At 37.5% G+C, this 16,962-nt stretch overlaps 2 protein-coding genes across 2 annotated transcripts; both read left to right on the forward strand.

Annotated features, from left to right (window-relative positions):
- Positions 1 to 11,364: 11,364 nt before the first annotated feature.
- On the forward strand, positions 11,365 to 12,675 carry QC763_101010 (uncharacterized protein; the record flags this gene model as incomplete). Its single annotated transcript, XM_062906645.1, has 2 exons — positions 11,365 to 12,220; positions 12,270 to 12,675. Exons 1-2 carry the CDS (start codon positions 11,934 to 11,936, stop codon positions 12,673 to 12,675), a joined length of 693 nt encoding a protein of 230 aa, XP_062769385.1. The 5' UTR covers positions 11,365 to 11,933.
- A 1,567-nt stretch (positions 12,676 to 14,242) lies between these two features.
- On the forward strand, positions 14,243 to 15,832 carry QC763_101000 (uncharacterized protein). The gene is made up of 2 exons (XM_062906644.1): positions 14,243 to 14,647; positions 14,719 to 15,832. The coding sequence occupies exons 1-2, from the start codon at positions 14,641 to 14,643 to the stop codon at positions 15,645 to 15,647; spliced, it is 936 nt and encodes a 311-aa protein (XP_062769386.1). The 5' UTR covers positions 14,243 to 14,640; the 3' UTR covers positions 15,648 to 15,832.
- The last annotated feature ends 1,130 nt before the right edge of the window (positions 15,833 to 16,962 follow it).

The following is a 16,962-nucleotide window of genomic DNA, read 5'->3' on the forward strand; positions in this document are numbered from 1 at the left end:
AAATATATTTTTTTCTTTAATTAAAGGAGAATAGATAAAGGAGTGGTAGGATTAAATTATTTTCTTTTCTTTTTATTAAATAATATTTTTTTTTTATTTAAAAAAGATATTTTTTTTTTATATACGTATTTACTTATTAATTTATAGTAATTAAATACGAAGGGAGGTTTAGTTTAGGGTACGGTTATAGGCTTAAGGGTTTAAGTAAGGAAGTGGGGCTCTCGGAGGATTCGGAGGTTTAGGGGTTATATATATAAGCGGTTTGCTTCGGATATTTTATTTTAAATAAAATATCGACTTTTATTTTTTTATATTTTTATACCTTACATGAGTGTAGGCAATTCTAGCCCTCTAATTAGGCCGATTAGGTGCTTATTATGTGGTCTGCGAGCCTATAGAGTCTTTTCTTTATCCTACGTAGAGTGCGGCCTGCGAGCGAGCTACTATCACGGAGGTGCGCTTATTTATATACCCTATTAAGGATATATTTGTAGTGTTGTAGTTGGTTTATGTGTTTTCTTACTATTTTAGTTGTTAAGAGGGTCTAGGTATTAAAAGCAGAATATTTCTTTTAACTTCCTCGACCGGCTAGCTGTGTAATAGAGCTTTATAATTTCGATTAAGGCGTCTAGGTTTCGTACGGTAAAGTTTAATTAAAAGATATAGATATTTAGTTCCCGAACGGTTTTATAGTAGGCCTATTATACGATAATATAATATAAATATTATATAATAGTATTAAAATATTATATAATAATTATCCGGGATTTATAAAACTATTGGTTATAGGTATTATCGCCTAAAAGATAATAAAATTTTTAAGTATAATAACTAAATAGTATATACTATTTTAAAGTTTCTAAAAGTATAGGTTTAATTCTTATTAATATTTTATTTTAGTAAACTTTTAATCGTATAAACTAATTAACTTTTAAAAAAATATTTAAAATAACGTTTATCTTTATTACCTGTAGCTCGTATAAGGTTATCTATATTAACTAGCCTTATATTAAAAGGCTAATAAATAGCTTTTATATTAATATTAATATATATTTTTCCTGTATAATAATACTTATATTAATAAATATATAAGAAATATAATAAGTAATTTCGGCTTTATTATCGGCTAATATCGAATATATTTTTAGTAAAATAAAGGAGGCTAAAGTACTTACTCGTCCAAACTATATAAATATAGTTTTAATTTAAAACTATAGTTTTATAATTACCTTTTCCTATATTATTTATACTAATAAGCTTAATAGGGAGCCGTTTAAAGATTATGATACGATAAATAAGTATTAAAGTAGTACCTATAATAATTATAAGTAGAGGGATTATAGGAATAAATATAGCTTTTATACCGCTAATTAAAGCGGTATTAGACCTGTGGAGGAGGGTAAAGAAAGTAAAAGAGCTACGGAAGAAAACTAGAAGTTAATAGTTATTAGTAATTCCGACAATTAAATAAATTATATAATAATATATATATTTTTTTATTAATAATAGAAAATATATTTATTATCCGTATAATAATATACTTAATATTATTTAATATAGGTTATTTAAATAACTATAATAATACCTTTATCTTTTATTTTAATAGGAAAAATCTTATCGGATTATATAATTTACTTTTATATTACCTAACCTTACTTTATTATCTACGTATATTAATAATATATTTATACTTAACTTTATATTTATTATATATAGTTCTATATTACTTATACGATAATATACCCGATATTTTTCTATATAGGTCGTTTAAATTATTTTAATAATATTTCCGTTATTTATTTTAAAAGGAAAAATATTATTAAATCGTATAAATTACTAATATATTACCGAACCTTACTTTACTATCTATATATATTATTAATACCCTTAAACTTAGCTTTATATTTATTATATATAATTCTATATTATTTATACGATAGTGTTATAATATTATTTTATATAAATCGTTTAAACTATTTTAATAATACCTCTCTCGTGTATTTTAATAGGAAAAATATTATCGGATTATATAATATATTATTATATATAACGAACCCCTATTTAGAACCTCTAAAAGGGATATCGGTTAAAGGTACTTCTGAATAATTTTAGTTCGGTATAGCTAAATAGTATATAATAATAGCTTATCTTAATTATAATAGTTTAATATTAATAATTATAATTTATATTATATATTATAGAACTATTTATTTATACTAGTTAGTTCCTTTATATATATAGTCTTCGCGCTAAGCCTAATACCGTTCTAAATCGATTAACTCGACCTTCGATCTTATTAATATTATTACCTTTAAAGTTAGCTTTTCTAAATCGATTCTCGATCTTATTAATCCTATCCTAATTAGTCCTTACTTATATACTAACGATTAGTTTATAGTATACTTTACGCCCTATTAAATATTAAGCCGTAATACGACGCTTTCTTTTTTAAATTAAAGTTCTATCGGCCTAGCTTACTTTCCTATATCTATTAATACTTATAAGTTCTTTCTTTTTTCCTTTATTTCTCTATACTTTATAATATTTAACTATATAAGTAAGGCGCGACCCGGTACTAAACCTCCGTACTCGAAAATAATAAATTATAATAAATTATTTACTTTAATATTACGATTTACTACTATTATAAAGCGTATTTATTTTTTTTACGAGAAACGTAGTTTTTCTTATAAAATCTTTCCTTCCGTTTCTAAACGTTACGCTACTTATATATAATATAGTTAGTCCCTTTATAACGTTCGTAGATTATCCGTTTAATAACTTTGTAAAGTTATTACTTAATATAATTAAATAGAGACGGAGATAGTAAAGGCTAAGTTTTAATATATTACTTTAAATTAAAAAATTAACCGTTTACGTTTATAGAAACGAATATAGTTTAAGCGAATAACTACGGCCGTTTCCTATAGCTTTAATAATATAAAAAAGCTAAAGCGTATTAAGTAGGAAAAAGCTACGCTAGCCGTATAGTTTACTTTACTATCTAGCGATACTTCTTTATTTCCTCCGGCCCTCGCCTCCCCGGATCCCCGGAGCCGTTCTCCGGCAGAGTTTTCTACCCCTATCCCGCTTAATTTCTCCTTTTTAAATCTTACTTTAAGTTTCGACTAGCCGCCTAACTTCTTTTTAGATCCGGGTATAGCCGGTCCTTCCTTTTTAGCCGTATTAAATATTATTAATGGTATACCTTTTACTTTCCGAAGTACTTAAAGCGCGTAATATTATTTATATTTAGTTTTCTTTATATCTTTTAACCTTGTAATATAGTATATAGTACGTCGATTATTACGTTAAAGGCGTAGGTTCGATTTTTATCGAGGTTCTTTTAGCTCCGTCTTATAGCTATTTAGCTATAGGCCGGGGCTAAGTCTTTTTATTTACTTAGGCTTTAATCAGTCTAAATATCGTTAGTAGAATTTTTTTTATTTATTTAGGTTATTAAGGTATATCTATAGTTCCTATAAATTATTTATAGCCGGATATTTTAATTAATTAATTAAATACTTTAATTAGCCTTTATTAAACTATAAATTTAATATTTCTTTTATATTATACTCCTCTTTTTTATTTTCTGTTACTACCTATATATTAGCCTTTTTTATATATAGTACGGGTTCTAAAAGTAAAATATAAAAAATATATAACTATAAACGTATTATATTAAATAGCTTTAATTCGAATACCGTTTCCGATATCTTCCTTTTAATTTTAAATAATCTTACTTTCCTATAGTCTAACTTTTTATTAAGTCTTTTAATACGTAAATTATATATAGAAAGGAATATTATATTTCCCTTTTTAAAGCGAGGTTCCTTAAGCCTTTTAGTATTATAGTATTTCTATATTTTTTCCTTTATAAACTTTAATTTTTATTTAAGCTTATTATAAAATATATATATTTTATTTATTTTAATTTTAGCCCTAGGTACTTTAACTATAGGTCTTTACCGTAAGTTTATTTCGTAGCCGAAATTCGCGAAGAACGGTATAGCTTTAATCGTTTCGGTTAGCGATATATTATATATTAGTTATACCGTAAGTAGTAGTTTAACCTAATCGTTTTATTCGAAATTAATATAATTCCGTAAATATTATTTTATAATTTAATTAAGCCGTTCCGTTTAACCGTTTGTCTAAAGGTAGTAAGCTAAAAATACTTTATTTACTATTTTTAGCTTCGTTATTAACGTTCTTTAAAACTTTAATACGAATTTAATATCGCGGTCTATAATAAATTCCTTTAATTATATATATATTAATATAATATACCGTAATATTATATCCGTTAATTATTTTACTAATTAAGTTTCCTTATAAAGTAAAAAATATATTTATTTAGTAAGCCTATTGACTATCGTTAATATATTATTATATTTAACGCCGGTTACTATATCTTTAAATTTTAATAATTTAATAATAAAGTTTATTATAATTAAACTTTATAGCTATTCTATTATTAGTAATAGCTTTAGAAATCTATAAGGCTTATACCTCGTAACCCTCGTTCTTTCGTACGTATAGTATAATTAAATAGCTTCTTTAATATCGTCCTTAATCCTTATTTAATTAAAGTGTTACTTAATTTTTTTTATAGTTTTAGCGATACTTATATATCTTCCGAGCTTTAATACGTAAATCTTTATTATTAGTACCGTCTTATTATTTAGCTTTACGTATATTCGATTTTTATACTATAGTCTTCCCTAACTATTTTTTTAAATATCCTATAGCTCTAGCTCTTCCTATTAATATTACTTTATAATATCGTTACTTAACTTCCTTTAATACTTATTAAAAGTAGCTTTTTTACGATATACTACGTAATACTTTATCTATAGCTATAGTAGATACTTAAAAGTACTATCTAGCGCTTTTTTAAGTAATAGTAATAACTTTTTAGGTATATCTTTATAGTAGTTGGCTCGCCGGCTAAATACGTTTACCCTAGCGTTCTCCGAACCCTTTTTATAGTTAATTTAGAAATTAAATTCCGAAAGAAACTCTAATTATCGTATTTACTATACGTTAAGGACCTTCGTAATAATAAAGTACCGTAAATTTTTATAATCTATATAGATTTATATTTTATATTTAATATCGTTAAGGTATAGCCTTTACTTTTTAAACGCTTCGATAATAATAAATAGTTTTTTATTATAAATCGGGTAGTTCTAACGTACTCCTTTAAGTTTTTTCGAAAAGAAAGTTACCGGATATAGCTTACTATTGTTATCTCGCTACTTTAATTATTTACCGATCGTATAGTTTAATATATTTACTTCGATTTTAAATAGTCGACTAAAGTTTAATAATTTAAATACCGGGTCCTTTAAAATAGCTTTTTTTAGCTCCTAAAAGGCTTACTCTTTTTTTTATTTTTACCGGAACTCTATTTCTTTTTTAATTAAATAGTTAAATAGCTTCGCGATATTTATATAGCCCCGGATAAATATCCAATAAAAGTTTATAAACCTTAAAAATTCTTTAATATATATTTATAATTACGGTATAGGCTAATCTTTAATTACCGCGATTTTCCTAAACTCTATACGAACTTTACTTAGCGATATTAAATATCTTAAATATACTATCTTTTATATATAAAACTCGCTTTTCTCCTTATTAAAAGTTTAGCTTCGTATAACGCGTCGAGTATCTTTCGTACGTACCGCTTATACTTTTTTAAAGTATATAAGTAAATAAGAATATCGTCGAGGTAATATATTACTGTTTTATCGAGGTACTTCCGTATCGTATAGTTAACGAAAGATTAGAACGTTATAGGCGTATTAATTAACTTAAATAGTATTACGAGATACTCGAAATAACTATAAAGTATACGAAACGCTATCTTCTATTCGTCTCCTTTTTTAATCTATATATAGATATACCCGATAAATATATTTAAACGTATAAAGTATTACGCCTTTACTAATTAATTCTGTAATTTAAATATTAACGGTAGTAAATAATTATTTTTTACTATCTCGTTATTTAATTAACGGTAGTCTATATATAGTTGTAAGCTACCGTCCTTTTTCGGTACGAAAAATATAGGGTATTTTATTAGTAATATAAATTTTTTAATATATTTTTTCTTTAGATTTTTATTTAAATACTTCCGTAACTCCTTACTTTACTTATCGTTAATATAATAAACTTTAAATAACCGTAACTTAACTTTTTTTTTTAACTTAATTTTATAGTCCTACGGTTCTCGCTTTAGGAACCCCTTTAAATACTTAGCCGTAAAAGCTAAGTATCCTTAATATTTTACCGGTATTACTTTTTTTTTACCTTTCTCTATATTATTATAGTAAATATATTTATTAACCTCCGATATTTTTACTAATATCGTTAACCTTACTTCTTTAATTTTATTACCTATATCGATAAAATATATTATTATTTTCTATACTTTTTACGGTAGTACCGTAAAGGGTATTTATCCTACACTTTACTCTATATATACTCCTAATTTTCTATTATTAATTAAATACTTTTAAAGCTTTTTTAATTATAAATAGCTACTATCCCTTTAATTAATATTTAGGTTATAATCTTTATATTATAGTTACTTTAAGATTATATCCTTCGAGGGTCCTATATTTATAATATTAAATATAATTAATATTATTTTTCCTTTTAATTATAATATCTAAGGGTAGTATTTCCCTATAGACCTTTTACGTAGGGAATAGTCCTTATATAACGATCTATTCTTTTTTTTTCTTTTATAATATATAGGCCTAATGCACGAACTATAGCGAAATTAAGTTTATTTTTATACTACCGTCTACTAATATTACTACCTAGAAATCCCTTTATCGTATAGTAACCTAAAGGCGTTTATTTTTCTTACCTCCTCCCTATATAATAATAATCTCGCTAACGAACGCCGGGTCGTTATCCTATACCTTTACTTTATACCGATACCTTCGAAAATACTATTTATAGTCCGTTAGAGGTTAACGGCTTCCGCGAAAGGCCGCGAGTCGTTTCCTAAACGGTTATATCGTTTAAAAGTATTTTCTTACTCTAGGTTAATTAGTAATATAAAGTTTTTTAACTATACTCGCTTAGCTTTTTCCTATCTTCCGTCTTTAGTATTTTCTTATATTTACGCTCGATAGCGATTCTTCTATTTAATCGTTTTAATTTAATAATATTATTTAACTTTCTTTTATAAATATATAGCGTAGTTTAGGCCTAAATATTATCCTAGTACTATTTCCTCCTATAAGTATATACTATTATCTATATTTTAATTATTTATATATTCGACGTAATACTTCGTATACTTTAATACGATTTATATAACCTAAAGGCTATCTTTTAGTTTAACTAAGTCCTAAACCTTTTATAAAATATAGTCGTTTAGGTTTTCCTATTAAGCCTTTTCCTACCGGGTTATAGTCCTTTTAACTAGCTATAGTTTACCCTCCTTACTTATTTTATATATCGGCTAGTAGCCGTATAGTAACTTACTTTAGTAATACTCTATATATCCGTATATAATATATTGGAACTAAAGTACTTTCCGGTACTCCGAATGCTTACGATAAAGCTATACCGTATCTCCCTTATAAAGTATATACTATATAGATATTAGTATATCCCTTAGTAACTTCGCAATCCCGATACTAACGACCCTTTTACTTTTCTAATACTTTTCCTAGCTTTTATATAAAAGCTTTATAGGCTATAATATATCCTATAAAATAGTAATTCCGTACTTACTATATTACCTTTTTAGTATTGTTTACTTAGTAGGTCCTTACGCGAGACCCTTACCCTTAGTAACTTCCGTAGCGATTTACGCTATTTAATTCCGTAATGTTTATATTTAGAGATTTCTTTCCTCGGAGCTTACTGCTCCGCCTCGCTAGTACCCGATAGCTACTACCTCTATAACCCTCGGTCTCTTTAATATAGTAGTTAATACGATTTCCCTTTTCTATCCGAGCCGTTTAGGTGCCCTATAGTCCTTTTTAAAGTATTTTACTTTACCGTAATTAAAATACTTAAGGTTATTTTTACTTTAGCCTCGGCTTTGCGGCCTTTACTGCTATATAGTATCGACGTTTATCGGTCCCGAATATATAGTGCCGGAGTAGCTAGTGCTAGGGTATCTCCGTTTACGCCTATCGTTAAAACGATTACCGTTAAAGTATCCCTTATAGCTATTACTATAATTACCCTTACTATTATTTCCTTTTTTTTTTATATAATGCTCGAATTACCGATCGTCGATCCGTATAGCTATAGCGATATATTTATTAATAATATCGGGCCTTATTTCCTTATATAACGTATCCTTTATTTTATTTTTAAGGTTATAGTAAAAAAGTTATATTAACCCTTTATCGTTAATAGCGTTACGTAAGTTATTAATTTTAAATTAAGCCGCGTAATCGGTTACCGAGCGCGTTTAGCGTAAACTTAAAAGTTTACCCTATATATACCTTACTTTATTATACTCCCTAAATACTTTTTTAAGCTTAGCTTTAAAGGTACGATAGCTCTCGAAGTACTTTATAGTAATCCTTTTTTAGTCCTTTAGCTCCTACTTATAATAGTCGTCGAAGATAGGCTTAAATTACGTAAGAGCTTTATCTTTAAGTTTAGTAGCCGCGAAAATTACTTTCGACTTTTTATTAGTAAACTAGTTTAAGTATTAACGAAAATAGGTTTTAAGTTAAATTAAGAACCCTCTAAGCTTTACCTTTTTTCCTTTATAGCGCTCCGGTACTGGAAGCTTAATAATCGATTTAAACGTAGCCGAGATAGTAAAAATCTATTTTCGGGTCTATTAAGCCTTATCCTCGAGCTTTTTAAAACGCTTAATAACCTACTTTACGGTAGAGGGTATAGGTCTAGCGAAAGGTTCCTCGGCGTTTAGGCTAAGCAGGATATTTTTTATTTAAATGTTTTTAGGTCCGGCTATAGTAGTGAAAAGACGCCTTTAATTTATCTATAATAAAGTTAAAGTAAGTATATAACGTATAACGAACCTCTATTTAAAACTTCTAAAAAGGATATCGGTTAAAGGTATTTCTAAATAATCCTAATTCGGTATAGCTAAATAGTATATAATAATAGCTTATCTTAATTATAATAGTTTAATACTAACGATTATAATTTATATTATATATTGCGGAACTGTTTATTTATACTAGCTAGTTCCTCCGTATATATAGTCCTTACGCTAAGCCTAGCACCGTTCTAGATCGATTAACTCGACCCTCGATCCTATCGATACTATTACCTCTAGAGTTAGCTCTTCTGGATCGATCCTCGATCCCACTAATCCTGTCCTGATTAGTCCTTACTTATATACTAACGATTGGTCCGTGGTGCGCCCTGCGCCCTACCAGGTGTCAAGCCGTGACATTATATTATTTAACTTTACTTTATAATATATATGCATTACTAGTATACTTATACTAATCTTTATATTTAACTTTATATTTATAATATATAATTCTATACTACTCGTACGATAGTATACTTAATACTATTCTATATAGGTCGTTTAGACTATTCTAATAATACCTTTAGCGTATATTTTAATAGGAAAAATTTTCCCAGACCCACACCGGTTTACTCTTGGGGATAGATTTTCTTACTGTTTTTCTTTCAACCAACAACAACCAACTATAGTACTAATTTATTTACCATTTTTCTGGCCAATTTGGCCTCATTTTCGCAGCCAGTGACTTTCTTAGGTCACTAGCCCTACATGATCTGCTTTCCAGCTGGTCTCCGGTGATATGCGCGACCAGCTGCTTTCGAGGAAATGGTATTGGCACCGCGGAGTTTGTCGACAAAGATCGCACCGTAGAGTTCGTCGACAAAGATCGCCTGGAGAGTCATGATTAGCATGCTGTTGGGTCATCCATCGAGGCTCTGTCGATTTGCCTCGACCACGCCCGGCTTTCGCTTGCAAAAGGTCCCAAATTCCTCCACCTCGCAGCGCTCCTCGTCCTCTTTAACCTCCATGATGGTGTTGTCCATGTTCTCAATCTCTTGGTCGAGGTAGCTTAGCATGAGCTTCAGAGAGCTCATGTCAACGCCGGATATCGTGTCCTCGGCGATGGCATCGAGACGTCAACTTGGCTCTGAGGTCGCCCAAGCAACGCACCACTGGTCTCTTGCACCGCCCCTCGCCCTTTTTGATTTCTTGATCAAGGTAGCTCAGCATGAGCTTCAGAGAGCTCATCTCAACGCCAGACAGCCTGTCCTTGGCGATTTTATTCTCGGACAGGGAGATGCTCCATCCAAAGAGCGTTTGCTGCGAACCGTCTCTCCGAGCTGCTGCGGTTCGCCTACGCGGGTGGTTCATCAAAGAGGGCGTCGCTGACGAATGGTGACGGGATGAATTGTTTGGTGGTGGTTCACGGTGTCGAGCCTTCGCTGTCGGTCGTGAAAAAGGAGGGCGATTGCTAGCGTATATAGCTCTTGATGCTGGGATGAATTGACAGGGTTCGCGAGCGATCGGTGGTGGTCGTCTACCAAGGGATGGATCGTCTGATGGTCCATAGCGCTACCCGTCTATCAAAAAGAAGGGCGTTTGTCAGCATCGACATCCCCTCGGATTTCTCTTTCCCCTACCTAGTAGCTGGGTTGCCCAGCCCAGACGGTGCAGAGCATGATTCTCGCGTAGGAGCCCTTCTCCTACAGAATACGTACGATTTCCTGCCTGCCGATGGCCAAAGACTGCTGGGATCGGCGTAGGTACTGCTCGCGATGGAACCATACCGTTTTTTTGTTTTGTGAAATCGTTTGTTGGTTGCAGGGCTTTGCAAAGCACTGGTGCGTGGTGCAAGTGCATCAAGGAAGGCACGACCAAGGAAGGTACGAGTGAAATTAATCGCTAGAAGCTTCATGCCCTGCAAAGCTTAAATTCTTCAAAAATGCAAAACAATTCCATATACATCTTTTTACCGATTCAATCTCCCGTCATGATTCTTTGAGGATCCAAACGTCCTGACTTTCGAACAGCAACCTAGTGTTTCATGATAGCAGGAGACGCGTCTTGTCTCTCTTCACCCAGCCGAGGGAATTGATTCTATCAAAATTTGAATGGCGGAATCTAGACAAGGCCGAGGGAAGTTGATTCTATCAAGACATGTCTCGGACGTATTTCCTTTTGCTCTAGTCTTTCGTTGCGCTCCAATTAACATGCCGACTCTTCATAAGCGCGAGCCGCGGCCAAGAGGCTCTGCTGCGACCCAAGTTTAGCCAAAAGCCCCAGTGCCGAACCCGAATACAGGCTATTTGCGACGAGACAAATGAGGAAGTGATCTGCGTCATGTATGGACCCAGAATCCGGGGAGTGATCCCTGCTCCGTGTCAAAATCCGGGGCGTGGCCTCGGGTAGACATGCATGAAAATCCGGGGAACGATCCTCCATTCAATGTATACCGGGCTGGCAGTCAGGTTTACAGTCCCGCAGCCAGTCCGCCAGCTAGTCCCGCAAAATCCACCAGCCAGTCCAGCAACCAATCCAGCAGCAAGCCCCGCAAAGTCCAGCAGTCCCGCATAGTCCAGCAGTCCCGCAAAGTCCAGCAGCTTCCCTCGCCATCGCCAAGTGGAAACCGATGACAAGTCAGATGGAGTCTCGGGTTTCATACCGAGACCAAGAACTCTCCACAAGACATTTAGCCAAAATTCCGACACCATCATGATAGGTTGGATGGTTTAGAGAGAAGATCGTGATAGGCTGGACGGTCTAGACGACGTCAAGATCACGGAATGAGTTGTCTAGAGCTTCACTCGGCGCAGATGCCAGGTTGGGAACTTGAGAAGCAAGTTGACAGCCCAGCTCAGATATATAAATCCAGACGTTTCCTCCAGCATCCAGCAACCAGCATCCAGCATCAGTCAACCATCACACTGCAAGTGTCATCATGGTTTCTTTCAAGTCTCTCCTCCTTGCCGCCACGGCCGTGACCTCTGCTCTTGGTCGTCCTTTCGACTTTCTCGACCAGGACAACGGCAACTCGACCGACGCTCTCGAGAGGCGCCAGATCACCCCCAACAGTGAAGGCACCCACAACGGCTACTTTTACTCTTGGTGGTCCGATGGTGGCGGCCAGGCTACCTACACCATGCTCGAGGGCAGCCGTTACCAAGTGAGCTGGAGAAACACTGGCAACTTTGTTGGCGGCAAGGGATGGAACCCGGGCAACGGCCGGTGAGTTCTTGAAGATGCAACACAAAGAGACAAAACTAACATGTCGAAGCACCATCAACTATGGCGGTTCCTTCAACCCCCAGGGCAACGGATACCTCGCCGTCTACGGCTGGACTCGCAACCCTCTCGTCGAGTACTACGTGATCGAATCCTACGGCACTTACAACCCCAGCAGCGGCGCCCAGTACAAGGGCAGCGTCCAGACCGACGGGGGCACCTACAACATTTATGTTTCCACCCGCTACAACCAGCCCTCCATCGACGGCACCAGGACTTTCCAGCAGTACTGGAGCGTACGCACCTCGAAGCGTGTTGGTGGCTCCGTCAACATGCAAAACCACTTTAACGCCTGGGCCAGATATGGCATGAACCTCGGCCAGCACTACTACCAGATTGTCGCCACCGAGGGCTACCAGAGCAGCGGCAACTCTGACATTTATGTCCAGACACACTAGTGGCGGTGGTCAATGATGGGGGAGGTGATGGGGGAGGTGATGGTGACACTGGCTTCAAATGTATATACAGACTTGCTTTCTTGTACATAGTGTCTGCAATGACTTTGTCACTTTTGGGGATTGACATGCTTTCTGACGGTTCTCTGGTCCATCGAGAGCTTGACTAATGACCAAGGCTCCTGTATGTTTGACAACTCATGTCTCTGGTATACGCGGGTACGGAAGTGTGTGGTTAGTGAGCGAGGAAGTGAGGCATAATCTGACTGACTTACAATGGCTGAATGAGACTGAGTGAATAATACTGGTTGAATGAGACTGACTGACACTGACTGAACGATGTTTGAATGCCACTGACCGAATGCCGCTGACTAAATGATATTGGTTGAATAATACTGGCTCAGCAATACTGAAAGACACTAAATAATATTAAATGACACTGACTGAATGACACTGACTGAATGATACTGACTGTCGGTGGTGATGAAAACCAAAAGCGTGTAACCCACGCCCTGGACAAATGAGTATTGCAAACTTGAAAAGGAGATAGGCATGCAAGCAATATTCCAACGCCTCTCAGGTATGCTCAGAGGACTATGAACGATGTTGAAAGGGCTGTAACCCATGTTCAAAGGCCTATCAACCATCTTTAAACGCATGTACTCCATCTCTTTTCTACTATTAAAAGCGCTTTCTGATGCGGGTTCTGGATGCTCGTGATATGTGTTAAAGGCAAACTGGCAATACCCATGACCTGCTTTACCAGGCCTGACTAGTTTGTCGTCACGGATATCCTTGGCAATGTCGATGTACTACCTAAAGTCTTGGCAGTACCCGGAAAGGGTTTCCCGTTGCATCTCAGTCTGCATAGAAGGCGTTAGGGATCCCCCGTCTCCAGGGCTGCACAGATCCGCATCGGTATCGGTATATCTTTGGGGGCCTTATCTGCAACCTGTTGACGGGAGGATGACCATGACGTACAAATTCCTGCGATGCAGATTTAATGAAGTGAGATATCGTAACTCTGTGGTTGATAGCCACGAGCAAATAGTTGAAGAGAGAACGGGGACCATGTCGGGATGATTGTGCCCATCATATGCTCTGTGTAGAGTCCATATCCCGATTACAGCCTCTGGCCTTGGATACACTATCTCATCGATCGTCGAAGCTGATAACTTGCAAATACCCAGTCTCTCCGCCGCGGTCATCCGTCGACAGGCAATAGCATCACTTTCTAGGGCGGTCAGTCAGATGTTTGTCGTTTCCACAATCACTGCATAATCAGCAATTTCTTGATAATACTCATGTAATTGCTTTCGTGAGACAGATCAAGAGCGTCGTGGTCGATTTGAAAGAAGATGTCTTGTTGTTCAATCCCGACGGAATTCAACGGCTAGGCCCACAATGTTCTGGATTCGGTAACCCACTCGTCGCAATTTGGCAACATATGCACGCTAGCCTGTTTTCAGCTAGCCTATTTCATGGCAGGGGTTCAATGTGGATGCCCATAGGCTAAAAAAAGCAGAAATTTGGAGCTGCTCTGATCTGACCACGATGGCCACGTTTTGGTGATGGAGCTAGATCAAAGACCGTCAATCTACAATGGCAGCATCAACATCTTTGGAAAATGCCGGATTAATCGAAAAAGGCCACTTCAGTAGAATCCTCAGTGCTCTCATGCAGTGCGACAATGCCAAGCCGTTCACGGATAAAGCGACAGATTGGAAAGGGTCCAATCGTAAGGAAACCCTGACGCCAGGCCAAAGTCACGATCAAAGGAATTCAACGACGATCTCGCCTGCGGGCCCAGCGGTTGGGAGATCGCGACAGCAAGACTTGGCGTCCTTGGCTGACGCGACCCACGGCTTTTGATTAAAGTCGCTCCTCTGCACTTTTTCTGGTACTCATCAATCGACAACGGTTTTGCTAGAAATCGCAATCAACGGGCGATCGTTACAACTGAACAACATGAGCGGTACGTTTGATGACCGAATTGGGCTGGTGGCCGCCTCGCACCACAGAATACGTCAACTGACTTTTTAACAGGACCACCACCAGGCATCGACATCTCTTCCGGCGGCGGACCCCCACCCGGCGTCAACACCGGCCGCGGCGGCTATGTCGACCCTAACTGGCCATTCCCTGGCGGTCCCAACGATGCGCCCGTCATCATCTACGGCTACACTCCTTCATTCGCCCTCGCTCTCTTGGCCACGATTCTCTTTTGTCTCTACTTTGTCGCCCACTTGTTCCAGGTCGTCCGATACCGCACCGTGTACTTTTGCACCTTTCCCATAGGTCTCGCCTTCGAGATCGTCGGCTACATCGCTCGCTGCCTGTCCGCCAAGGTCAACCCGTACAACCTCATCTTCTTTATCCTCCAGTACTTCTTCATCGTCACCGCTCCAGTATTTTTGGCCGCTGGTATCTACGCCATCCTGTCGGCTCTCATCCACCGACTGGGACGTGAATACTCACTCCTTCCCCCCAAGTGGATTCTGTGGTTCTTCATCACCTCGGACGTTGTCGCCACCATCACTCAGATCACAGGCGCGGCTTTGATCGGTGTGAAGCAAAAGAAGAGGGAGGACCCCACTGCTGCCAACAACATCCTGTTGGGTGGTCTGGCCTACCAGGTCTTCGCCATTGGTCTGTTCATCATCTTGAGCGGTGTGTTCATCTTTCGCGCGAGGAGACAGATCAAGCAGGCTGGCCTCACGCTCTTCATTGCCGCCTTCTCGACCGCCACTCTCCTGATCTATCTGAGAACCGTTTTCCGTCTTGCCGAAACCGCAGAGGGGCTGGGCGGCGATCTGAGCACAAAGGAGGTTTATTTTGGCACACTCGAGTTCTTGCCCGTGGTCCTGGCCGTGCCTCTGCTGAATGTCTGGCACCCCGGACGCTGCGTTGGACGGAGCATTGCGTCAGACTCCAAGGAAGAGGCCGGCATTGTTGAGTTGGAGTCCAGGGGCTGATATTGTTTGTTTCTACAAGTTTAGAGGAGAAGCGTCGTGTCTTGTGATACCTCGGGGTGTTTGGAATCTCAATTTTGGATATCAATTTGGTAGTAATGATCATTCTCATAAAAATACTGAATAATCCCCTTTTATGACATGCTAGAATGGTCACTGCTACCGTCCCCTCGAAATGCGACGCAGGGTCTGTCACCCTTTTTGCCCTTGCCCTTGCTTTTGATCGCTTGCCTCCAAGAGCAGCGGGTTGGCTTCACACGTGGATGATATTGTGCTTATTCAATAACCAACCCTCAGTCCTGTCCAACCGTGCCGATACCAGTTCGCCCAATCCCAATCTCCAAGACACAGGCCAACAGTGACAAACTTCAAGTTCTTTGCTTTGGCCTGGCTGATATGTGCCTGGCCAGGTCGAGTGTGGCAGGCAGGGTGTCATGAGCAAGGGTGATGACTCGACCGTAACCGCTGTGCTCTGGGTTACAGAGTTCGGCGCTGAACTTCTCAAATGACTCCCAGATGTTCGAAGCTGGTTGATTCTTCCAGTCCTCGGTGTCGAGGTTCCACATCACTACGGTCTAGCCCAGGCCTCCCATCTGTGCGAGACAGGCGCCGTCACAGTTGCCGTGCGATGAACGCATGTAGGTGGGAAAGAAGCCCAGAATGTCTCTATATATGGTCTCGTTCCACATCATCTGTTGATTCATGGACTCTGACGACTCGAGATCCAGGTTCTCGAGGTGGTCCCATGTGTGAGACGCAAGCTGGTGTCCTTGATCAATAACGCGTCGCAGAATGCTCGGCGAGGTTCCATGTTCTCCATTGACAAAAAGGTGGCCTTGAACCCCTCCTGATGCAACAGGTCGAGGAGGGGCCCGGTCTGCGCTGATGGCCCGTCGTCAAAGGTCAAAGTGATAGTGTTGCGCTGTGTACAGTCATAGACCCGTCTGCCACGATTTTCCGGGCGGAAGTGGTCGCGTCGAACATGCCGAACATTGTCACTGATTGCGAGGTTAGCAAGGTATGCAGCACGAAAAGATCAAGACTCAGATCTCGCAAAATCCACGGCCAACCTAACAATATGCGCCGCATTGAGCGGCGGAATATCCACAATAGCCAGCCCAAGAACAGCAGGACGAGGAGAGACATCTGGCAAGCCCGTGCCCGCAGCGGATATTTGCCAGGGCGTTGTTGGGTTTGTTTTGGACTTCGACTGTATGAGCAGTGGCGCCATGAATGAATATGGCCGTTGCCGAGAGAGCCAAATAGGCCAGGAAGTCCGGGATGTTCATCATGGTGGTGTCAAACAACATGGCAAAAT

This window comes from Podospora pseudopauciseta, chromosome 1 (assembly GCF_035222475.1).
Source record: "Podospora pseudopauciseta strain CBS 411.78 chromosome 1, whole genome shotgun sequence".
NCBI classification, from domain to species: domain Eukaryota; kingdom Fungi; phylum Ascomycota; class Sordariomycetes; order Sordariales; family Podosporaceae; genus Podospora; species Podospora pseudopauciseta.